This window comes from Geospiza fortis, unplaced genomic scaffold, assembly GCF_000277835.1.
Source record: "Geospiza fortis unplaced genomic scaffold, GeoFor_1.0 scaffold49, whole genome shotgun sequence".
NCBI lineage: Eukaryota > Metazoa > Chordata > Aves > Passeriformes > Thraupidae > Geospiza > Geospiza fortis.
In genome coordinates, this window is record NW_005054378.1 from 628,992 (window position 1) to 653,988 (window position 24,997).

Below are 24,997 nucleotides of genomic sequence, written 5' to 3' on the forward strand. Positions count from 1 at the left end.
TGCAGAGCAAGGCTGCCGTTATGTTGGATTGATTCATCAGGATCAGCAGCTAAAACAAGTTATATTCTATCAGAGTTTTCCTGCATTAGTTTAAAAATGAATTTAGTTGGCTCTAAGTGGACATTTATTTTAGTATCTTGAAGAACTGACTTTCCTCTATTAAAGCAGAATAATGTATCTATATGATGCCCTAACTTGAACAGTACATAAAGATTAGTAAATAAGACCCCATTAAAAATACTTATAATGTAAGTAACATGGGTCCCAATAGCCTTTCTAATGTCCATTAATGCTTATTGTGAGGATCAGAGCTCATTTTACTGAGCCATTTAGTCAAACCGTGTGATTATTTAGAAAGTTAATTCATGCATACTAAAATCTAGCTTAAGTAATGCAGAGGGTAGGAGGTAAAACTCTATGGAGACGATAGTCCTTTTTGTTATTTAATGATCAGCCATAATTAACTTGCAAATTTGAAATAATTAGAACAAATTAAAGGTATTTAACTTTGCCTCCCTAAAGAAAAATTCAAATTGCACCAAATGCAGCTTTAAATTATTCAAGTCTCAGAGGTCTGTGCCGGGTTTTTTTACAATGCCTTTTCTATGATGAGAATACCAATCTGCTTTTTGTCAGAAAGCATCCTATCAAGTAATTGTTCTTTGTGTCTAATAAATGACAGCTATTCTTCTTTGTAAAAGTATTTCAGTCTCTGAAGACTACATCAGCATTTCCATGGCATTTTAATTCAATAAAACAAAAGGTTAATGTTTTTCTACTTTTTAAGGAATGCAAATACTAGCAGTATTCAGTGGGTCCTGAATGACATTTAAAATTTGCCATTCGCGCTCAGCGGGGATATCGCGATATGAGGCTCAGACGGGATGGAAGGAATGTTCACGGTGTGTTTTTCTTCGGTGATGGTGTACTTGGATATTCATAATGAGGCAGCAGTGCTGAGACTCGCTTCTTTCTTGGCCACACTACATCTCCTGCCCTAGTATGTAGGGTAGGTAGGTTAATAAGGTCTTTATTTAAAAAGTCTTCTCTATTGGGTAGTTTCAAGGAGTGCCGTGAAAATGCATTGGATATTGTGGTGACCTGCAGGAATTCCTACTAACTATGGTGCCTTTGAGTGACATGATGGGTAGTTGGATTTGAAAATAGACAAGAACCTCTTTTGCTGCTAAATCTCTCCAGACATAAATAGCTGATTCCTTTTGACCATATGTTGAGTTTAAATTTCCATGTTGCAATAGTCACATCATTTGTTTTACTAATTATTCTAGAGGTGAATGAGTAATTATGTTCTGAAACATATTTTTTTGCCTTATGTTTTCTTTGTTTAATTGTGTTAGGTAGTTAATTACTGATTTTTTTTATCTCTCTGCATTATCCCTTTCTTTCCTTGGTCTGCACACCTTTCAGATTGTCATTTTAAGATTTGAGACTCTATCCTTACTTAAGCAGAACTTTAGCATGAGCTGACTTCTATTATTTACTAAACAATGAGGCTCTAGTTGTTTATTTAGGTTATAAATGCAAATACACTTTCTTTTGTTATTCTGTTATTATACCTTAGCTTATGTAATTTCTTCTTGCTGTCTGTTTCTGTTTGAACTGCGTCTGCCACTGCAGTATTTAAAACAGAACTCAGTATTATAGAGGTAAGTGCGCCACAGAAGGTACTGCATTCAGAAGGAAAACCAGTTGAGTAGTCACCTCTTTATCTGCAAGCCAAAGGTCACTGTCTTCACATGAGGACTGTAGGTTGTAATCAAATGTGCTTTAAACAACTCAAAAAGCATCCAAATAATGATGGCCTCACTGTTTTTTTAAATGCTGTTAATCATCCCAAGTAGAGGCGAATGGTATATCAAGTCCTGTTTTATCAGGGAAATCTGGTCAAGTATTACACCTTTATAAGCCTCTTTAAGCAGTTGCTAGGATCCAAAACCACCTCTTGGTGCTCTTGTAGTTGCAGGAATTAGTAGGTTAATAATTTCATATAATTCAAATAAGATACTAATTTAGTCCACCATAAATTTTAAAAACACTTTGCAGTATTATCAGTGGTCACACAGTTAGAAGCCCTAAAGTAAACGGAGGTTATTTGGAGAAGTTATATCCAACACTTCAGTCAGTTATTATAGGTCATAAGCCATTATATACTGTGCTGCATTAATAATACAGGAGTAATACTAATTGTCCAACAGGCTCAGTGGGCCCTATTAAACAATGTCTTATACAGCACATTGATGGGAAACTTTTAATTTAGCTATCATTTCCTCCTTTTCCCTCAGATCTACAGTGACTTCAGTCAGTGCAAGCTTTTAGGTAAAAGATCCTTGTGATTCAGCCTCCATGAAGCTGTATCCTAACTAATAAAAGCTCAGTGACAGTCTTTGGGTTGCCAAAGTAAAATTGCTGCTTAAACAGGAAAAAGATTTATCATAGAAATATAGAATGGTTTAGGTTGGAAAAGATCTCTAGGTTCACAGAATCCAGCTGTTAAGATTTGTTTAATCTTCTAATAACTTAAGAAAGCTGTTTTTTGCTTCCATGGTTGCAAGTAGATCAATATAATCTTGGAATAAACAGTATTATTTCATGTGGATAATACAAAGATACTTTTTTATATTTTTAATTTCTTTTATAAAGGAGCCTTTTATGACAGGGACTAATGACTTACATATGTTGGGAATTGCCATTTAAAGCAGTAGTTATTTCCCAGAGAGCAGAATTTGAAAGCAGTAGCTTTTCTTTACTGAGAGAAATGTGGGTCATCCTCCTGTCTGCCCAGAACATTTTGAGATGCCTGTGTCTGCAGAGCTTGAGGTCATGATTGCTCGCTGTCACCAGATTTGCCTCCTGCCTCTATCCATGCAGTGTTTATGATTGTGTATTGAAGTTCATCTTGAACCATAATGGTTCTGGTCAACTTTCTCTTTCCTTACTTTACTCAAAGTACTGCACTTCTCCACCACATTCTCTCCCAGCAGTTTGCTCATACATTCTCTATCCTGTTTAAAAGTACCACTGTTCATCAATCTCACCTCTTTGTCTCCTCTCTTCTCATCAATTTTCTTCTTGAATCAGCTTCTCACCATCCCTGTTTTTTAAAAAACATGTAGATGTGGCACTTGGGGATGTGGTTTAGCAGTGGCCTTGGCAGTTGTACTCAGATGATCTCAAAGGTCCTTTGCAATAAAAATGATTATGTGATTTTGTGATCTACTTCCCTTTTGCAAATTAAAATTTCAGATTTCTCTTCACATAATCTTCTTTGTTTCCCCTTTATTCTAGCAAAGTGAACATTTTTTAAATTATTCTTTCTTCCAATTTTGGCCCATTGTGCTGGACAAAGTCTGTCTTCATCTTCACTTGCATGTCTTCATCCCACTGGTGCTGTTCTAACCACTCGAGAAATCCAGGACCTAATGCTTTAGGGAATGTGCCCAATGCTGCAAAACTCCAAATATAGTTGTCATGGTGCTGCTGGCTGCTGATAACCAAAGACTCCTGATAAAGTGTGTTGGTAACTCTTCAAGCCTTAGGCATTCTGCTTTCAGAAATTATAAATGAATTCAACAAGAGCTCAACCAGCAGCATGATGTTTATGCTTCTGGAGAGTAAAGGTTGGTAGGGAGCTGGGTGCAGTGTTAATGGGCTGAATGCATCATGTAACAGCATGATCTTCTTTTTCCTCCTAGTGTCCCTGTGTTGAAACATGACGATTATTTACTGAGGATGTCTCCAGTGAGCAAAAACTGCAGAAAACCAGGGAGCAGTCATGGGAGCAGTTCAGGGAAGAAAATGGTTGGCTTTGGTATCAACGTGGATGATGGGCAAAGCCCTCAAATGCAGACCAAGAGGGAAGGCAACAAGTCCAGGAAAGGTAAGGGGAAGCATACTGTATTGCAGGGCCGTGATTGTGCTGGTGTGTTCAAAAGCATATCAGTAAAATGCACAATTAAAGAAAGAGGTTTTACAGGTGTTTAAACAACCTAAGAGAAAGTGTTAGCTCCATTAAAAAAAAATAATTAAATAACAAGTGGTGATCCTGTCTTCTCTTCCTGATGAAAGAGAAAAAAGTCCCTTAATCTCAGAAAACTCCTTCAATTATTTGTTTTTCATTTTTCCCAAAAGGCAGTGAGAATAAGTGCGGTGGGGTTTGCTCTTCAAATGTAATCTTTGCATTCTTTTCCTCTTTGAGTGACGACTTCACCATCACAACCTGCTAGTTTGCCGCACAGGGATGTCTCTACTGCTAGAACCTATCCTACCCTTAGCTTAGTGCCTCCACTTAAGGAGCAGAGATGCAATCTTTTCTCTCTTATGAAGAGAAAAGGTTGGGAACAAAAGCAGCTTGGATGTTTCACTGCTTAGCCTTGAACATAATCCTTGGTTCAATTATGAACTAGCTTTTTTTATTTTTTTATTTTAACTTGTCAGCCAGTTTGCTGTATATGTCAGCATAAAAATAAAGAAAATGGCAAAATGAGAAGAAATGTGGTGCAGTTCTCAAAGGAACAAATAACTTGTGTTATTGGTTAAGACCGTACCAACATTAAAAAGCAGTCCCTGTGAAGAAACTTTCAAAAGGGTATCATCAGCCTGGACCCAAACAGTGGCTGAGGTTAATCTCTTCCAAGGCACAGCTACAAAAGTTGGAAGCCTGTAAAGGGCTTGTGTCCAAAAAAATCAATTTCTAATTTGAAACAAAATCATTTTTGACTAACAGGGGTTCAAGACCCATTACTTTTGCTGTATAATCTGCTGACATTTCACACTTTCTGTTGTGCACAATGAATCCTAATAGTCATTTTATAACATTGCTACACCAATCAATTTAAGCAAGAGAAAGCCGTTACAATTCTGCAAAGTTTCAGGGGCAATTTTCACTGATGGTTTTCTTTTATGGTTTTTTTCAGCTATCATTTTTTTTTCTTCTCTTTTCCTCTTCCTTCTGCCCTCCTCCTTCTCTTTGCTGCAATGATGAAACAAGGATTTTTCACAGCTGAATGCTGGGTTTTGTTCCTTAGATTGGGGTAGTCCCCGAAAGTAATTTATTTTCCACAGATTCAGGGGAAGATATCCAACCTGGCCTCTTCTTCATTCATTCGTTTTATTTTGTAGGACTGAGGAGAAGTTACCAGCTGCATCTGGCTATTGCACATTGTAACTGAGCTGCACCTATGCTGATTTAGTGATTGTAGCAGTCAGCATGATCTCTGAAGATGGTGGGCATCTTTTGCAAGCACTTTCTGGGATTGCTGGCTTTAATGGTGTAGAGCTGCATTGCAAAATTTGACTTACAAACATTGGCACATGCTGTGATAGCTGATAAAGTTCAGAGGAATGCTTTCAAGCTGTGGAACAACCTCAGGTCTATTACTGATTTGAATGGTTGTTTATCACAAGGCAAATTACCTAGCACTAATCACTGAAGTTGAAGTCTTCTGTATTTAGTACCTTTTTAATTGGCTTCCTTCTGTTATATATTTGGACTCCTTTAGCAAGCACACACACATACTTGTAAAGTTTTTTTTTTCCATCTTAGGGGATCACCAGGACACAATGTCAAGATTTTTAGTTCTAGCCTGCATAGCCTGGACTTTGTTGGCTCTGTCCTTGCTTTTGCTGGATACTCCCAGATGCTGCTGACCTGGAATTTCTGATTCAGTGCAGTATGGGAAAGGGGAATGAAATCCACAAGGTGATATCATGAGGCATGTCATTTAGCCACATACCTGAAGGTGGCCTTTTGGTTGGAGCACAGCAGTGCTGTGTACAGAAATATGTTCAGGTGAAGACTTCTCAACCATCAGATGCTGACCTATTGCTACAGAGGTTTTTTTTTTCCTCCTGCTGGTATCAGTCTGGTCTATTTGTATGTTCTCCATGTAGGTGACTCTATCCAAGCACTCCTTAGTACAGTGTGAATGCTGGTCTGAGCCCTTGGGCTTGCTGTGCCACTGGGAATGGTGGCTGTGTCAGTAGTAGTGTCCCTCCAGAGCAGCACTGGCACTTGTATCAGGTTTAAAATTATTAATCAGGAAGCTGTTCTCATCCTGGAATGGTGGAAGGCTTTCCTGCCTACAGGACTGGTCACTTGCTGTGACAACAGTGGGTTTGAAAAGGGTGATTTCCTAACAAATACACGTTTCCTTCTCCCAGACAATGGTTAGTAACAGGTAGAAGAGCATTGTTGATGTGGTCCCTTCACCTCTTGGAGTGGAAAGGGTCGCTTCCACACTCTTTTCAGGGTAGAAGCTTACTGGATCAACTTAGGAAATCAATTTTTATTCCCTCACTGTTGATTTTGTCTTTTGTTTCTGCTTGCTCCTTAGTTTTTATTCCCGTGCTTTAGCAGGTGTTTGTGTCTTGTAGTCAAACTTTTTTAGTATTACCAGCAAAACTTTAGGCAGTTGAAGCAATCCTGAAGTCTTAGATCCTTTCAGCAGTAAATTGTTTTTATTGGTGTCACCATCAGCTATGTCAACGTGTACTAAAATCTAACAACTTGTCTAGTTAAAAAGTGCTGGAGTACAGAAATGTGTGTTTCTCTTCCTTTCTGCTCTTGAAAATTTTGCTGTGGGGCTGGGAAACATGCATCCATTACACTGTGCAATATTGGGCGATTCTTTACATTTCTGTTTAAAGTATTCGTCTTTACAAACACTTCCTGAAGTGCCTCTGCATTGAAACAAAAGAAAGAACTATTTTCCCCTTTGTTTCTTCTTGTTGGACACAATGTCTGCATGATGTTGTATAGTGTGCACACTTTCCTTTTTCATATGCAAAAGAAAAAGCCAGAGAAGGAAAATTATTTTAGCTCATTTTAGCCCTGTACTTTTCCAGGGGCTGATTTCTTTAGATAGTGTTTGTTTTTCAGTAGTTTTTCTGATGTAGCTTCTTAGGGATTCAGGATCTGGAACTTCTTCCCTTGAGGGAAGACTCTCCCCTACAATTGAATAGAGCAATTAGTTAATATTAGTGAAGTGCTTTGAAGATGTGAAGTACTATATAAATGTTAAGGCTTATGAATATTACTATTATTCAAATCATAAAGATTTCTTTTATGATTATCAACCTAGATTTCCCATTGCTTACTTTCATTCCATTGCTGCTTGAACCAGCCTCATCCATATTTCTTCATCCTTAATGTTTACGCTTCTAAAATATAGACTGCTGTATTTCCCCATTTTCTTAATGTTTTAGTTGTCTGTTTTTCAAACAGAAATATATAGCTATTTGAGTTTTCTCAAATAATTTTTTAATCTACTTTAAATCATTCTTGTACCAGGTTAGGCAAGTTGAAAATAGTATTCTTAACCATTACCATTTAGGAGACATTTATAATTGCTTTGAGGGTAGCTTGACTTGCAAGCTTATATCTAGAGGTTTTTTTTGTGATTCTTTGCTGCTCCAGGTTCTTTCCATTGGTGTCAGGATTTAAATTACCGCACTATGGAAGAGCTTTTTCTTTTTTCCAGGGGTAAACGTGTCTATTCTTTTTCCACGTTTCTTGCTTCTCTAGATCATCTGCAATGTCTCCAGTCTCATACTGTCTTTTAACACCTGCAATCTAATTAATTTGCTGTCATTTGTATCACCCCAGTTCTCTATGATTTTTCATAAATAATTACCAGTCACTTCATAAATTCATTAACTAATTCCCTTTAGCCCTGAAATATATATCCTTCAGACTAAAGACTTTGTATCTTTTTTTTTCCCCTGGTAGTTTCTTTTCATCAGCTTTATATAGACAGGTATTATACATCAACAGGGTCTTCATTATCCTCTACTTGCCAATTTTCCCTTCCTTTATTTTTTCCTCATAATATATTTCAAAATTAGTAGTAGCTTGGACATTTTTGGGAATGTTATTGATTTAATCATCTTTATGTATTTGCTTGTTCCTGAGTGTTTCTTTTTCCTCAGAAGACTTGCATGCCTTTTCCAAGATGTATTTTTTAACTTTTTTTTTTTAATATACATTTATTTGGGATTTCTTTATGCCTCTGCTTTATTTCTGTGCAGTCTAACAGCCTCAGTAAATAAACTTGGGTATTTGAACAGTCCCCTTGAGGCTGTGTTGGCCACTTCTGAGTCCATATATTGTCTTTTTTTGCAGAGATACATCTCATTTTCTGTGAATGTAGTTTGTTGACGGTGTGCCAACTTGTCTCGTATTAGCAACTGAATATTTTCTCCCGTGTTAACAAGATTTTTATTACTTTGGTATTAGTTTCTTAAAATCCAGCTGCCTCATTCCACTGTCACGTGAAATGATTTCTAAATATCTCTTATTCAGTCGTAAAGTCAAAACTCTAAACAAGAGCCTTCCAGTCTTTATATGCATACCCACTCTTCTCATCATGAATTGGCACACTATCAAGTTACCAGGGACACACAATCAGCATATATCCCCATGATATTTCCAGACTTCCTTCACTGATAATTAACTCTTTCTTAGGCAAGATTTTTTCACTGAAAGGTGCTGAAACACAGGTCATTATAGCAGGGTGAAAATGTATTTTTTGTTAGTCTCTCTAAAATGCATCTTAAAATGTGGATTTATTGAATTGTATATATTTGTATAAATCTTAGATCCAATGCACTGTTTTAAATAATTCCTTGAACATCTGTACATTTTACACTGAAGCTGGAATTACAACTTTGTGTTGCTTCATGTTTCAGAATGGTTGATAGCTAATGCTTCTGTTCACAGAGCTGAGAAATATTTGGCCATCACAGGGTTACATAAGGATCTAAACACTGGTTTGACTTCAGTTTTTGCTGATGTTTAGTTTTCCCTATACTGACTCTAGTTAAGTGATGTTCACTGCACACAACTAATTAGGAGAGATTTAAAAAGCCCAAATCCACAGGTTTTTATGTGGTAGATCAGATAGCTGCTAATTTTCCTATTTCACTCTACCTCTTTATTACCTCTATGCTATTTGTCTTACTAAATCTGATCAGTGAAACTCAGTTCTCAGGTGAGCAAATGAAAAGTTGGCTGGACCACTAGCCTTCAAGGGTTGTCTTCAGTCCAGCTGGCAGCCAGTCATGGTGGTTAGCTGCTTAACATCAACAGCCTGAGCAGCAGGACAGAATGCACCTTCAGCAAGTTAGCAGGCTTGGGGAACCAGTCAGTGTGCTGGAGAACAGGGCACAGTATTCAAGGGACCTTAACAGGTTGGGAAAAGGATTTGACAGAATTTTTTTTAGGTTCAAAAAACCCTGAAAGCAGTTTTGCCAGAAAAGAATGGGGTGTCCTGCCGGAGAGCAGTGAGCCAGTGATGTGCCTGTGTGATGGAGTAACTGGATCTCTTACTGGGCCATAATCATACAGCTGTGGCCATCAGAGTGCTGAAATTACACTTCCCCCCCAGTTAGCTCAGTGAGACTGTGTCCAAAAATGCTGAGTCCAGTCTGGGACTCCACAGTGCACAGACAGCACTGACAAGGTGTAGGAGTCTGGCAGAGGCAGCCAGGACAACCATGGGGCTGAAGCAAGAGGTCGAGAAGGCTGGGTGCATTCAGCTATAAGTAGGGGTGACTCAGCATGGATCTTGCTTCTTGCGTCAGCTACCTTAGGAGAGGGTGTAGAGAAGAGGGAATGAGCCTTCTTGGAAGTCATCATCAACCACACAAGAGACAACAGGGAAAAATCACAACTCAGAAAATTCTGATTAGCTATGCAGCAAACATTTTTGACTATGAGGCTGGTCAAACAGTGGAACCAGAGGAGTTTCCAGAGAGGTTCTATCAGTGAGACTTTCAGCACCTAATGTGGTAAGTGTCTGAAACCTGTTGATGCTGTTTGAATGGATGATTGAGCTACATGACCTCCAAACTTCACCTTTAAACCTAGATTATTTTGTAATTCAAGAGTTATTTGGAGGAGGGAAGAAGGAATGGATTCTCAGTTCTATTTTATTTAAATGAAACTACTATTGAAGTGAAATTTACACTTGGAGAACTAACATTTTAAAGCATGTAATGAGAACTGCATCTGTGAAGCAAGCTGAATCTTGTGGGCCACTTAAGGAATAATAACCATGCAAGTCTGTCAAGCTCTGGGCAGTAAGATGTATGCTGGAGAGTGTGTCTTATTCTACAGATTTGATTCTGTATGGTCCTGAAAAGGATGCTGTGCACAGTGCTATCAAGTGATGAGCTCTCTGTCATTTCTTTGTGTATATTTCTCACTCAAAAACTGTTTCAGTTTTTTGTCCCAATGTTCTGTAATAAGGCAGAATTGAGAAACATCTATTCCAAAATCTCTAGCTTCTGATGCCTGGTTTGTCTTCACTTCATTCCACAGGGACAACTTCAGGACTTAGGAAGGATGCAGCCATATCTCCTGGGTTGATGGGCAGCAGCAAAGTGCCTGCAACCACAGCCATATCACCGATTCAGCATGACCCTTCACGGTAAGCTGCTGGGTAATCTCTGGTTTAAGATTCTGCAAACACAACCATCAAATTCTCCCAGATGCAGAGAAGTGACTGAATTTCTATGATGTTTCATATTAGCACAAGCTGAATAATATAAACTAAAACCTGCCATATCCTTTTGACATTTATAGTAAGCCTTAAGTTGCATGTTAGAATAAAAAAAAGCAAGAATATGCCAGGTTCTAACATTTTAATTTTACTTAGATTTTGAACAGAAAGTATTTTATGTTCCAAGTCCTGACACATTAAATACCTTTGTAAATAATTTTAATGGACAGTGTTAACCCTGTTAGGTTTTACATTCGCTTGAAGATTTTAATCCCTCACCATTTGTCCGCCTCCTCCCCCACTCCCATTTTTATCAAATGGCATTTCTTTTAAAATGTTTTGTATGAGAGTTATTTTATGTTTAATGGGAAGCAGCAAAATCACATTAAGTCAGCAATTCCTGATTATACTATAAGTCTGCACTAAATGCACTGGAAAAGCAGCATTATCACTTCTGTTCCAATGGAAAAACTGAAGGCAGCATTGTTGTTACGCTTAAAGGTCTGAAAACAACTTGCCTTCTTTAGGCAAGATTACATTTCTAGTGGTAACTGCCTAGAAGAACAGCATACAATCCCTGCTTTTCTTTATCATATCCCACATTTTCTCATAATAAAATCTTCAGTTAAGCAACAAAAAAGTAGATTGAAATATGAACTTGCAATATTTTATACCACTAGTTAGATAACAGTACAGTGGCATAACAGGAATGTGCAACTGTTCATGAGAAGAGTTAAATGCTTCTTGGAGGATGAGAGGGCTAGCATCAGATTTAATCTTCTCTTGGCCCAGTGGACTTGGAAAATGTATGCTTGATATCAACCCTGTATTCTTGGCAGCAGCTGGCAGTTTATTTCTATCTTCTGAGAGAACTTGTGATATATAATAGGTGAAAAACCACTATCAATATTGACAAATTTGTACTTACTTGTTATGGAAACACTTTTTTTTTCTTCTGATGGAAGGGATGATAATTCTTGGAGGATTTAAGAACTGAGTTAGATTGGGCTGTTTCCCACAAGCAGCTGAATGTTTAAACTAACAGAAGCCACAAGATTGCCTAACCATTTCTCTTAGAAGCAATGGTTACCTTTGCAAGGCAGGCATAGCAGATAAAGTGTGTGTAAAGATATTGCTTGATACTGTCTAATAGTGCTAGGTTGAGATTCCATTCAAGCACTGAGGAGTAGATATAATTATGCACATCATATGAAGACTGCTCAGAAAAAGAAATTTTATTCAAGAGGATTGATGATCTATTCTTTCCCACAGAGGGGAGTAAAATATTTGTTGAAATATGCTGTTAGAAATCATACCAGGTAAAGTGTTCAGTAAAAGGAGTCTGATTAGCTGTCATCTTTAAAGTATTATTTTACCAGCTGATGAAAAATCCTGTATTTCTGTGCACTTTCTCCCATGCTTCCTCCCTTTCTTTCTCACCATTGGTGCTGTAGGTATTATTAACTTGGTTAAACAGCCATGTTATGCTTTCCCTTACTCCTGGCCTTCTCTAATTAAAAATGGCGAATGGACAAATATTTCTGGGGAAACCTAAAGCTGATTCTATCCTTTATCAAAAAACCTGCTTGGGCAGCAGGTCAGTCTCAATTTATCACTGAATGGTTATAAGCTTAGACTGCAGGTTTAACTAACTAAATTAATCAATATTGAGAATTATTGCTGCTTTTGTGCCACTAAAGTTAGGGTTTGTCAGCATGTTCATTATGATCTGTGATTTGGGGGGGTTAACAGCTTAACCACAACAGTTGGCACAGATCTGAAACTTGCAACACAAAGCCCTAGCCTAAGAGCAAATTTATTTATTCAGCAGTACATGTAAACCTAATTACTTTTGACTATTTAAATTTATAGGACTAGATTCAACTCGTGTTTGTGCCAGCTTTAACTAGCACAAGCCCTGGCACCCAGCAGCAGCAGCAATGCAAAGCCTGCCAGAGAGAAGGTGTTGGAAAGCGACAGAAGCTCCCTGGCAGCGAGAGGCACCAGGGTGCTAGCACAGCTTCTGGGGAGGGCTGGCTGGGTAAGCAGGCATGGCAGGTAGAAGATGTGTTGGCATGATAGCTTGCCTTGGCAGGGCTCAACTGGAGGCTTCAGTGTGTTACAGCTACCTCCTGCTTGAGAAAGAATTGCTGCAGTCCTGCTTCCTTCTCTGTCTCAGGATGAATCATGTTGTGAACAAGAAATAAGTGTCCCTAGAAGGTAGATGTAAACCTCGAGAGCCTTAGTGCTAGACCTGTAGAAGGACCAGTCTTACAAAGTGAGTGTGCACAAGGTGATTTCAGTGGTATCTCTAAAAGAAAAAGAAAACCCCAGCATTTCCTTATCTGGCATCTGGAGCTGGGCTAATAGTGAATTTGTTTACCTGTCAGGCTTCTGTGCATGCCTATCTCTGCCTTCCATAACGTGGCCAAACACTGCAAGTTTGTTATCCAGTGTTCTTAAGCCAAGGGTCTCCACCTGCATGAGGCCCTTCAAATTATGTTCACAGCAGGTCTGGAAAAGCTCTTCTACTCCATGTGCTTATTTATCTAGACCAAAGCAAATATATTTGGGAAAAAAAAATTCACAGACAAGATTGGGGCTGGGCAAATTTGGAAGAGTAGATTTGTTCTTAAAGCATGGTTACTCTGATTGTATTAAATGTTACCTTTTTGGTGACCAGTTAAATTTTTCATGACTGGTGTTTGCCTAGAAGAGGGCGTCTGTGTTTCTGCTGAACTGGAGGGGAGCTGCACAGGGAAGTACTGGCATATTGATTCTTTCATTTGGTAATGAAATTTTTACATAAACTAGATCTTACCGTGGCTATACTCAGGTACTGCTTTCAGCAAAACAAATGTTGTATTTCATACAGAAGTGAAACTGCACTAAATTAAAGTATTCAGCTATTTCTGGGGGAATAAAAAAAAAGGAAGTTATAAATTGTACATTCTGAAATACCATTTAATTTTATTACAGCCCTGTTGCCATTGTCAGGCTCTCCCCACGTAGCGTTGAGTTTGGCACAGTAAGTCCTGTAACACTGCAGAAATGAAGCACTTAAAAAGACACAGGCAAAGTTTGTTCTGCTCACCATGGAAACAGATAATTCTCCTGTAGTGTTTTTCACTTTGGACAAAGAGAATTCAAGAACAGTTAGGTAAATTAAGGGACTCTGTGATAGTCAGGGATTTCAGCATTAAGTCTGTAGTTTTTGGTTGTAGTTTCAGATCAAAGCTTTCATACTTGCTGAATGCATTGTCTTAGAGGGAAGTTTCTTGTAGCCAATAAAAGAAGTGATTTAGAAGTTCTTGCAATATGAATGCTGTATTTGAGCTGTATTATTATCTGTTAGACCACAGTGGCCTGTTGGAGTTCTTATAAACAGATTGTATTGTGTAAATTTGTGTTTAGGGACATTTTAAAAACAAAACTATTTACCCAATTGCCCAGCACGTCTCAGGTGAATATGTACTCAGGGACTTTTAAGCAAATTAATATCTGATGTAAAATATGATGTGCAGCATTGTATACTTAATAATGCACACTGGAATTGTCTAAAGTAGATCTGTTGTGCTGAGTATTAGGAAATATAACAGTGATGAGATTCAAGCTTTTGTCTGATGTGGTAGTTGATTTTCATGTCTTTGCATTTTGGATGCTTAAATATGGATATCAACTTAAGATGATTTCTGAAGTTCCTTAGAATGTAGAATCTGAGCAAGCACTGCCAAAGAAATAGAATTGTTTTTTTACCCTTAGGATCAGACACCACTCAAGATTCAAAAGGAGCAGAAAACTTTCATTCCAGATTTTACTTAGGAACATTTAAAGAGATTAAAAATATGTTTGGAGTAGGGTGCTGAGTTAGTTTCTGCAAGTGGTAGGAGACACAAGTTTTGCCTACTCCCTGAGAAAGCCAGCAGTGCAAAAAGTCCAATGTAGTTCCATATGCAAGTGATAAAACCAGACATTGGCAAATTAATCTCTCTTATTCACAGTGTAGGTTGTTAATTGTTCTCTCTGCTGGCTGTCGATATAATGTGAAATTTTCATTCCCCATTCAAGATGGAAAAAGTTGTGGCTGAAAATGTTAACATTTGCATTTTTATTTGTTGATTTATTTAAAGGACAGCCTCTCTTACAGCAATCCATCACTCAGTGACACCCCAAATATGAATAATGTATTGTAGACTTGCGGTTACAATGTGTAATAAGTGCCAGAGACAGTAGAAGAATGTTAACTATGTTGCAAATGTAATATTTATCGACTCATACTTTATTGCTTTCGAGGTTCAATAATACTGACCATAGGACATTAATATCACTTATCTTGATTTTAGTTGGGCACCTCTATATGTAGAAATAACCCATCTATCTCATACTTACAAAATAAATGTGAATTTTACAGCTCTTTGTAAGAAGTCCATTGTAGCTTTCTTGGCTTACTGCTCACAGTTCTCCTTTTCTACCTTCTCATTTACCTGTACCTGACATTGATCCCCTCCAGTTGCCTGACCCAGGTGTTGAACACCTCAGCAGTCTTCTAGAGGCTTCATTTACTGGCTGCATTGTGATCTTTGCCTCAGATAGGATTTGGGCTAGGTCTCTTTTCCTATTAAAGACCACTATGAAAAGAGTTTTCTATTGCTTCTCTTTGAAAAGACAACAGCTGAGAGGCTAAAACAGAAATACCTTTTCTTTTGGAAAGACACACATAGCAAATCTAAATCATCTCTTTGTAGATTACAGATATCAGAAAGAGAAGTGTTTATAAGTTCAACATTTGCTATAGACATGGAACTTATTTTCAGAGAAATTTTTACTCAAGGAATGGAAATATGTTAAAGCAATTTAGGAAGACTGAGATTTAAAATTCAGTTTGTGAACCAAAATTTTTTTGATAACCTGCTTAAGGAAAGAATTTGCAATAAGGTTTTGCTACAGTTGCCAATCCTTCAGTAGTGATTATTCCTGTCTTTAGTAGTTGCTCCTGAGTTCTGCTGTGGAAGCTGATACTGGCTGGGCAAACACTCCTCCTTATCTCCTCTGTTCGGTTACAACCACTAAAAGCTTTGAAGTCTCAGGGGGGAAATGCAGATGTGAACCCAGAGCTGGGATCTAAACCAAATTTAACAATGGGAGATTTCAAGCTTGTGTTGAAATCAGATTTCACCTGTGAAGCCTGGCTCTTGGGAAACCCGGAATTGCGTTCGGCCATGAAAATGATAAGCCTTGATTGTATTTTGTGTTGTAGACATCAAGTAAATTTTGAAGTGACATTCTGTATTTACATCTGAGGTTATCAAATTTAACACATCATTGGTTTCTTTCTTTACTGTGTGTAACAGAACACCTATTTGTGTCAAAGCAGCCCACCTAATAGCTCCTTTGCAATAACAGTTTTGGTGTGTCCATTGCAGACAATGAAAATCATATTGGGAAATTCTGATTTGCAGTGCAAAAGGATTAATGTTAATTACCAACTGTTGGCTGTAATTGTCACCCTCATTAAAATGCAGAATTATGTATTTCTTAGTTATAAATAACCCTTCTAATTGTACTTGATGTATGCCAGTTTAATCAAAAAGTACACTTGCAAACAAGCAGATATTTGCATTAATCTAGCACTGGATCTTTGAGTCTTTTTTGATAGTCTTTTATTCCAAACTCGACTAGTTGGGGGAGGTCTATTACAGCTACATATCCTTTACACATTTTTTTTTCAGCTCCATGGATCTGACAGGATTTTGTATTAAAATGAGGGGAAATGTCTTCTGGGAATGCTCAGTGCAACAGAAAACGTGTCAGTTTTGAAGTAGTTGGCAAGGTTTCCATCATTCAGTGGTATGACAATAACTTGACTGTAGTTTGAAAGTAATAATAAGCAAAGGAAAATAGAGTACAAATCATGTTATGAAACTGAGTTAACTCTTTGCATCATTTCCATTGTTATTTTAATTACTATATTTTAAAATTTTTCCCCATGTGCATTTGCAGGTTCTCAAATACCACATCAAATCTTAAGAGATTGTTGGTTCTTTGGATGTGATTCCTGTTTGCATTTGTAATCCCAGCAATGGAAACAGCCTCAAAATATTTTAAGGTTCCTCTGCATTTTTCTCTATTCCCTTGTCAAAAAAAAAAGTTACTGTCTCTTTTTCCTGCACTGATACCTTGAGTATTCTGCCTTGTACTTCTAAAAACTTTTTTAGAACTACTGTGATGGCAATTTCTACAGAGCTTGGCAAGGTAAGATCAGTCTTGATTCCTGTCTTCATGGTTCTCTAAGCAGCTGTTCTGTTCCTAGTACTGTAGTAATTTCTCTTCTCATGTTTCTGAGACATTTCCTCTTGTTTTTTGGAAATTTGTTTTATTTTTGAGATAGGAGGAATAGATGAATAATATATACAGGATAATTGTATCTTACTTTAAGAAGCCTTTGTCCCAAAAGATGTCTCTGCCATCCTTCCACCATATTGCTTATGCTTAATAAATTCCCTTTTTCTTCTGTCCTTCACTTTCCTGGGCCTTTCAGGCTGTAAAGTCCTCAGGGCAGGATCTTACCACAGCACATCTTCATGCTTGGCTGGTCCGTGCAGTAATGATCTTTAACTGTGATGATGGTATAGTTAGGGTAGAATTTGTCTTGTTTATCTTGAGAAAACTGAGCTAGTTACCCTCACTGATTTATTTTAGAACCAGCTAAATATTCTTTTGGTCATACCTGTTATCCCATGAGCTGTAAAATAAGTGTGGAGTAACACACACCGACACATTATCCCTCTTGTAGCTGAATATGTGGAACTAAAAATAAGTTGTCATTCATATTTTCATTAGAGGCAAATGCAGGGTTAACCTATGTGCTGCATGGTCAGTGCCTTGATTATTAATATTCTTTTAATGCTTGCACTATGAATTGAAGGACTTAGGCATCAAAGATGTAAAAGTCCTCCACTGTGGGACAGGGTGTGTATATTCCTGATTTTGAGCATGCAGCATCTATTTCAGCAGTATATGAGCTTGTGATGTAGTAACATTTTCAATAAAAATCATGGTGATGGAAGTTTGGCTGTTTTGGAGAGTCTTGTTTTGAACTGTTGTGACCGGCTGACGCCCTGTAACTTGAACTTGGGTACTGTGCTACTGCAGTGATTTTTGGTCTGAGCAGGGCCTGGCACCACCGTTGTCCCATCCCTGCCCATCAGATGTGCTGTGCACCAGGAGATGGTCTCAGCAGGCAGGCACAGCTCTGTCAGGTTATTTGATAGTTATTTTCAGCTGATGAGTTTCCTGCTTCAAAAATACATTCCTGTCTCTCTGTCACTTAAGGACAGTAACTAGTTCTTGCTTTATAGTCCCTGATTTGTCCCATTTCCAGTTTTTAATATACTTTTTTAAGCCTTTGTGATATTGTAGTTTTATGCCTCTATGAAGCTCATTTAGCTTTTCTTTGAGCTACCATAAATAGTGCAGTATTATCAGAAAATGTCTCTTCCTTATTTGTCCTTTCTCTAGGCCACTTGTGAATGCATTAAAGAGTTCAGGCCCTCACAAATTTCTGCGAGCTCCACTGCTGACCTCTCTGGCCACTTTGTAGCAGACCAGTTTTAATGTTTTCTCTTAATTTCCTGGGTTTTAGCCAGTTATCTATACATTAATGGATTTTTCTCTTAGTTTATGCCAGCTTTTGAATCTTTGGTAATAGATTTGCTGAAGGACTTTTGGAACTCCAGATAGACTACATAAACTATATTTTTCTTGTTTAGATGCATAATAATCTTATGAATCTTGTAGAGGTCCCCAGTGAATGAAGACTTTATATTTAGTCTCTGCCAATATGTCGAGTTTATTAATTCCTTATTATAATTTCTATCAATATGCTTGTTCTGAAGTTTAGACATCTTCATTTGTAGATTTCTGCATCTTTCCAGCTCACTTAAAAAAAAAATCCTGCCTTTGCTCAGAACTGAAGCAGTTTTAGGCAATTAGTTACAAGCTATGTTTGATAGTTCAACTGTTTCATACCTCAACTCCTTCAGAAGTTTGAGTGAGTACCAGCTGATTCCAGCAATTCATTATTGCTCATTCATGTTGATTTGTTCTGTAATTTATTAGCAAGACATTTCAGCTTCAAACAAGTCTTCCACTTTGTCCTCTGTAGCTTCAGAAACTTCCTAAGTTCCTACATGGTGAATGTATCTTCCATTTCATGGAGTTTTTCTGCTGTAGCTTTATCATCCTGTTCCTTTTGTAACTTCATTTCCTTCTAACTTTAGCTTAAACTTTCTATATTTTATATGCTTAAAACTGGGATTTGTTACTGGACCTAATATTTTCAGCAGAATAACCCTTAGACTTTGGCTGGAATTCTTTGTGGGGGTTGATTTTGTGGAGTTTTTTGGTTGTGGGTTTGTCGTATTTTTTTTCCCTTCCCTTGAGCTAGCAGTTGGTTCCATTTTCTTCATTTAGACTGGACTGGATGGCAGTTTACTGTTTAAACCTTAAACTGGTAAGGTTTCTTTTCATCCCTCTGAAGTCTTTCTCCATAGGTAGAATCTCCGTTTTTGGAGCCCTAGTATGACTATTATTTTTTACAAGCTTTCTCATTTTTCTATTGTTTCCACTTCTGAAATGAAGGACTGCTGTAGCAAATTTTTGCCCAATAGTGGTTACTGTGTGTTGGTTATCACATCTGGCTAGTGGAATGAATTGCTCCCAGGTGTGAGAGAGATTTTATGGAATGAACAGTACAACTAGGACTCTTCCACTTGGAAAAGATGTGGCTAAGTTTTGGATAGTATCAGAATTTTATAAAATTAAAAGTGACATGCAGAAAATGAATAGGGAATAATTCTTTATTTTCTTGTCTACTGAAGAAACTGGTAGGCATCAGACAGAGTTGTGAGATGGCACATTCAGATGATATAAATGAAGACAGAAACCAGCAATGAGCTTGTATCCTGACCTTTTATCATTATTGTGTTTCTAAATGTCAAATATTTCAAGATTTTTATTGTCATTTCTTCTAATTCATAAAGCTTTTTAAAGTCATTCTTTATATACGTATTATAAGAATGATTTTTAAATAGTTATCTATTTTTAAGTAGCTATTATCTCTTATCATCTTTCATGAGACATTTCTGATTGGGAAAAACTCAGTATCTGGGCTTGTGTCTCAATCTTACCATGTTACATATCTGTCATGAGTTCAGTAGGATATCATAACAGAATATTTGGGTCCTGATTTTTCCTGGGGAGAGTAATGAAAGAGCCAAGGTATCTTCCACATTTGTTTAGGGAAAGTAATGGGGGTGTTTCAGTGTAAAGAATATTTGACTTTGAACTACTGAACTGAGTATGTTTTTATTTTGTTGGCTTTACTTTGGGGAACGCTGAAACAGGTAACACGCCTTTAGCTTTCTGATACAGAGTTGAAGGAAACAGAGTGATGTTATAGTCTGTGTTACAGATCTTTATTCATGCTGAGTGCACCAGTTTCTACTGCAGGTGTGACTTTTTTCTCTTCCTAGGCCACGTTTCCTTTTCAAAAAGACATGCTGTTGATCATTGTTAAGCTTGGCTTTGTGATAGGCTGTGATTAGAGCACTGAAGCTATCTCTTCAACATTTAGATAATTGAGAAGGAAAACAGTATCTAGCTGTATTTTTTTTACCATTTATTTAATTGTAGATACTGATTATATTTAATATTTAAATTGCTCCATGCACCGTGTTTCTAGCTCCCCAGTAGCTGGGGCCCACGTTCATTAATTTTGTCTGTTTTGTGTTGTTTTTGGCGTGGTACTTAGTTTATGGCCCTCTGAGGGGAGGAAAAAACAAAACTAATTGTTTCTTTTAGTCTGAGTGTGTTGGGAGGGAAATAAGATGGAAATCTAAAACTTTTACTGAGAATAATATTATATCTTTTTTTCTGCCCTGTACTAAGTTAGCACTCTCTGTTTTAATGGTGAGGACTAAAATGTTGTTTTTCACCTTTGTTTCTTCCCACCTGTAAGTTTTGAAATATTTTGCTTTGTTCCATACTGCTGGAGAACATACTGAAAATTACCTAGTTTAATATGTCCCTGCTTATTACAAGGGATTGGACTGGATGACCTTTAAAAGTCCCTTCTGACCCAAACTATTCTATTATTCTATGAAAAAAAATTGTTGATACAGTTCTTTTTTATGTAAAAAACAATCAAAGACATTCTAGAGTACTAATATATAATTCATGTATTTAACATGTTTTAAAGTATATTCTGAAAGCCTCTAATGCCATTGTACTTTTAACTTTCGTTTTTGCTTCATCTGCGTTGAATCATCTTTTACTACTTAAAACAGAAATTGGGTTTATTGAAACATTTCAGTTCTGATTATTTTATAATAAAGATGAAGAAGTCTAACCTAATGAAATCACTGGAATGAAATGAGAAAAATTAAAAAAAAATTAATAAGCTGAAGACTTGAAGTTTTTATTAAGTCACATTTGGCTGTATGTTTCTCTGTGTGTACTGTCTTGGATCAGTAGGATGAGAAACTTGTCTTGTAAGGAATGACCTTTGCACTGTTAGGCTGATTTTCTCTGTTATATTTCCAGAAGGGTTACTGGAAATACACTGCCAATAGTTCTTGCATGCATTAACTTCTGTGCCTGTGATCACAAAATTGTGTTTTGAAATGAGCAGTATTACTGAATTCCGATTCTTCCCCCACAGAATTCAGGCTTGTAAATATATTTTATAGGATGCATGTCTGTCAGTCTGTTGGGTCTCTGTGAAACATCCTAATGTACAAGCAGCATTATGATTTACGGGAGACTTTTCCATACTCTTAGAAATAAAGCTTAAAGCTTCCTACTTCCTGCAGAGTATCTGGTGAATCCCTGTGGGACTGTGTCGGTGTATCTGCAGTACAAAGGTTGCTTGCTTTGCAGGTGACCACTGTGATGTGGCACAGTCTTCTAAAGTGTCTGTGCCCCTGTGCCTGCTTCTGCCCAGAGCTTTTCCAGCTCCTCTCTTGTTCCGATGACCTTGTCCTTGCTTAGGAGCCAGTGTTCTTCCAGCACAGCCTTTTATTTTCACTGTAGCAGGTGAAGCAATTCCTAGAAGGACTTTAACAGTGCTCCAGCTGCTGCTCATCCCAGCTTCTGCTTGACTCTGTTAATTGCTCTGTGCATCCCTGTTCTTATCCATATGCTTGGAATTTTGAACCTGTATATCTACCTCGTTTGTAGGGAACAAACTGACATCATAAGAGAATTGTTTTCTCCCTCCCCCTTGCTTGCCAATCTTTTTCTTATCTCCTAATGGCCTCTCAGCATCTAGATTTCTAGACATGAAAGATAAGTGTGTTTTCTTAACTCAGCCTGCACTGACAGCCTGATTTGAATGTGATGAGCATCTTAAGGGATGTCTGGATCACTGCAATGTACAGGTCTGTTGTAATTAGCTGTACAATTTTCTTGCATTTGCCTCTTTTGTTTTGTTATGAACTTTTTAGCAGCAGACTCTTTCTACCAGTGCACAAACCGTAACATCACATGACACTGACTTTACTCAAACCAGAAGATTTTTGTGCCAAGGTTGTAACATTGTATCATTACTTCATTGTATCTGTGTGAAAATTTTAATTTCACGCCCTGCGGACTTCACTGTCTCTGTGCACTCTGATCGTGTTGTTGCATAGAAGGGTAAGTCCCTGGGTCACATTCATTTTGTAGTGTATTTTTAAGGCTTTTTTTTAAAAGTTCGGTTTCCTCTGAGAGATCTTGCTGTAAAGTTAGCTCAGGACTTCTGCCAGGAAAATATTTGCAAGCTTAAAGGGAAGATACTAAAACTATTTTTGTTAAGTTTTTTACAGTGTGGCTATGACAATCTTATTAAAAAAAGAAGAAAAAACTACGTGCAGGGTGTGGGCTACACTGTAATATATTTGCATGTGAATAGTTGTAAGTGACTTGGTGAACTATAAGTTGTCACTTGTTGAAGTGACTTGTTCAGATGTATCATCAGGTTTCCCATAATCCTGGTTTTCATGAGCTGTAGACTTTTCTGGGCAGAAGTCCTTGGTTCATGTTTTGATTTGTTTCTGGAGATTCCTGGTTTGCAGGCATTGATTGGTATTTTAAACTGCCCTGTTTGTATGATGCCTGCACTGCATGGGTGGTGGGTCAGCATCCAGTCCTTGGCAGTCAGTCTTTGCCCTTTTGGTCTGTGTTGATGAGCAGCCTCTTTGGGCAGTCTGTGCCAATGTTCAACCACCAACACAGCAAGAAAACTTTTTTACTTCCATTTGAATGGAATTTCCTGTATTTCAATTTGTGCCCATTACCTCTTGTCCTTTCACTGGGCACTCCAGAGAAAAGCCTGGTTCCAGCTTCTTTCCTTGCCATATCAAGTATTTATCCCCTTTGGTGAGATCACCCTGAGCTGCATTTGCTCCAGGTTGAACACTCCCAGCTTTCTCACATTTTACTTTTGTGTCAGATACATTAAAACCATAATAATCTTCATTGGGTCCATGTCTCTTACGCTGGAGAGTCCAGCGCAGGGCACAGCACTCCAGCTGTATCCCACTGGTGCTGAGTTGAGGAGGAAGGTCAACTTCCTCGATCTTCCAGCTGTTCTGGCCTTTGCTGGCTTCTCTTCAGGGTTTTTTGTGTATCACAACAAGTATCCAGATCCTTCTGCAAAGCTGCCTTCCAGCCAGTCAAACCTGCCATGTGCTGGTGCCTGGGGTTATTCCTCCCCAAGTACAGGACCAGGCATTTCCTGTTGTTGCAGGCTGTGAGATGCTTATGAGCCCATTTCTCCTGCCTGTTGAGGTCCCTCTCTGTACACTTTCTGGCCTCACTCAGCTTAGAGTATGTTCTGAATAATATGGGAATGAGAGACTTAGCATCAGTTTCTCGAGCTGTTAAGTGCCCTGCCTTATTTTGTAGTGCATTAATGACCTTATGTAGTTTCTAACAGAATCATGGACTGTTCGCAGGTGTGTGGTTATCGAAAAGTAATCCTGCAGCAGCCGAGATCATCTTTGCTAGTTACTGCTGGGAATGAACAAACTAAAATTTCACTTCCCTGCCCATCTGTTCAGCAGCTGAAAGTAGGTAATTTATCTCAGTGGGACACCTACCACCTGTGTAAAGTTTTTGAAAGAGGTTGTTAGCGTGTGATGACTATAGCCAAGGGACACCGGGCCTGAGCGCCTTGTGCTCCATGCCTCACTGCTGTTTTTTTCTGTAGGGTGCCTTGCAACCTGGTACTTGCACAGTGCCAGACCCGCTCGGTGGCTGCGTCCCTGTGAAGCTGACAGAGGCTGTGCCTGCTCTGCCACATGACCTGCTCGGTGCCGGCGGCGTGTGGCTCCTCGCCAGCAGTGGCCCCTCTTTGACATGCTAAACCAGGCACCACCAACACGCCGTATTTTTTACAGCTACTGTTTTATCTCAGTGGCTCCTCTTGAATTATGTATCCTCATCTTTGATGTATGAAATCTCAGCTGATTTAAATATTACCCCAGAGAGTTCAGCACACCTGGAAATGGAACAGAGTGACAGATAGTCCCAGTCTTTCCACACTGGAGCACCAAGTGAGAAGTTTTACAGCAGTCGGGTACTGGAATACAATTTTTATGAGAGCGTTGTTTTTTCATGTATGGTCTGCACCCAAGCAGTCAGTGTGTTGGGATGCCAAGTATTTGAGCTCAGTTGCAATGTTTGTTCTCAGGCAAATTGGAGAGAATTAGTTCATATAAAGAGCTGGTGCATAGGGAGATTGTGGGCTGTTGTTCTGTTAGGAGCTGGGCACCAAATGTTTCTCTAGATAAGGTACCCAAAATTGTGTGTGCCTGTCGCTGGGAGGTGAGTAGAACAGAGCAAGTAAATGCAAATCTGGCTGAAAAGCAGTTGCTATCTGATGTCAGGCTTCTGAGCATGGTATGAAGATAAAAAACCAACTGAGTATAAGCTACATATATAATGTCAGCAAGATACAGAAATCACTGTGTATATAAACCCTAAGCACTCCAGCCTATGAAGCATACTTCAGGTTTTTTTGTGTGTTGTGGTCACTCTGCTCCCTGCGGGAATTAGACTTCAGATGAAGTGCAAGAACCTATTCACCTCACTCATGCTAGCATAGCTGACATAAAGATTATGCCAGTTACTATATCATAAACAAAGTGATACCTGTTAAAAGCTGAGAACAAAAAGCAGAGCTCATTTCTAGTGCAGTCTGGTCTGAAGAATAGGCTTGTTGCAACACAAGCTGTATTCAGTCTTTGTATTTTGACTGTTAATATACCTTATATTTAAATTCCTTTTGGTTTCTACCCAATTTCAACTTAGTAGCTCTCCATCACACCTCACTTTGTGGTTACTTTTTCCCTTCCTCTTTTTCTGCCTGTTCCCTACCAAGGGGCTGCTAGCACAAGCAGAGGATCTATCATCATGGCCTTTCTTCCAGAGATCAG

At 38.2% G+C, this 24,997-nt stretch overlaps 1 protein-coding gene across 1 annotated transcript in view; it reads left to right on the forward strand.

Annotated features, from left to right (window-relative positions):
- Positions 1 to 24,997, forward strand: part of KIAA1328 (KIAA1328 ortholog) — a 167,502-nt gene that overhangs the window by 127,321 nt on the left and 15,184 nt on the right. The window contains exons 8-9 of the mRNA XM_031060275.1: positions 3,714 to 3,898; positions 10,340 to 10,448. Of these exons, the coding sequence (XP_030916135.1) occupies positions 3,714 to 3,898; positions 10,340 to 10,448 (294 nt within the window). The remainder of the gene's footprint in view (positions 1 to 3,713; positions 3,899 to 10,339; positions 10,449 to 24,997) is intronic.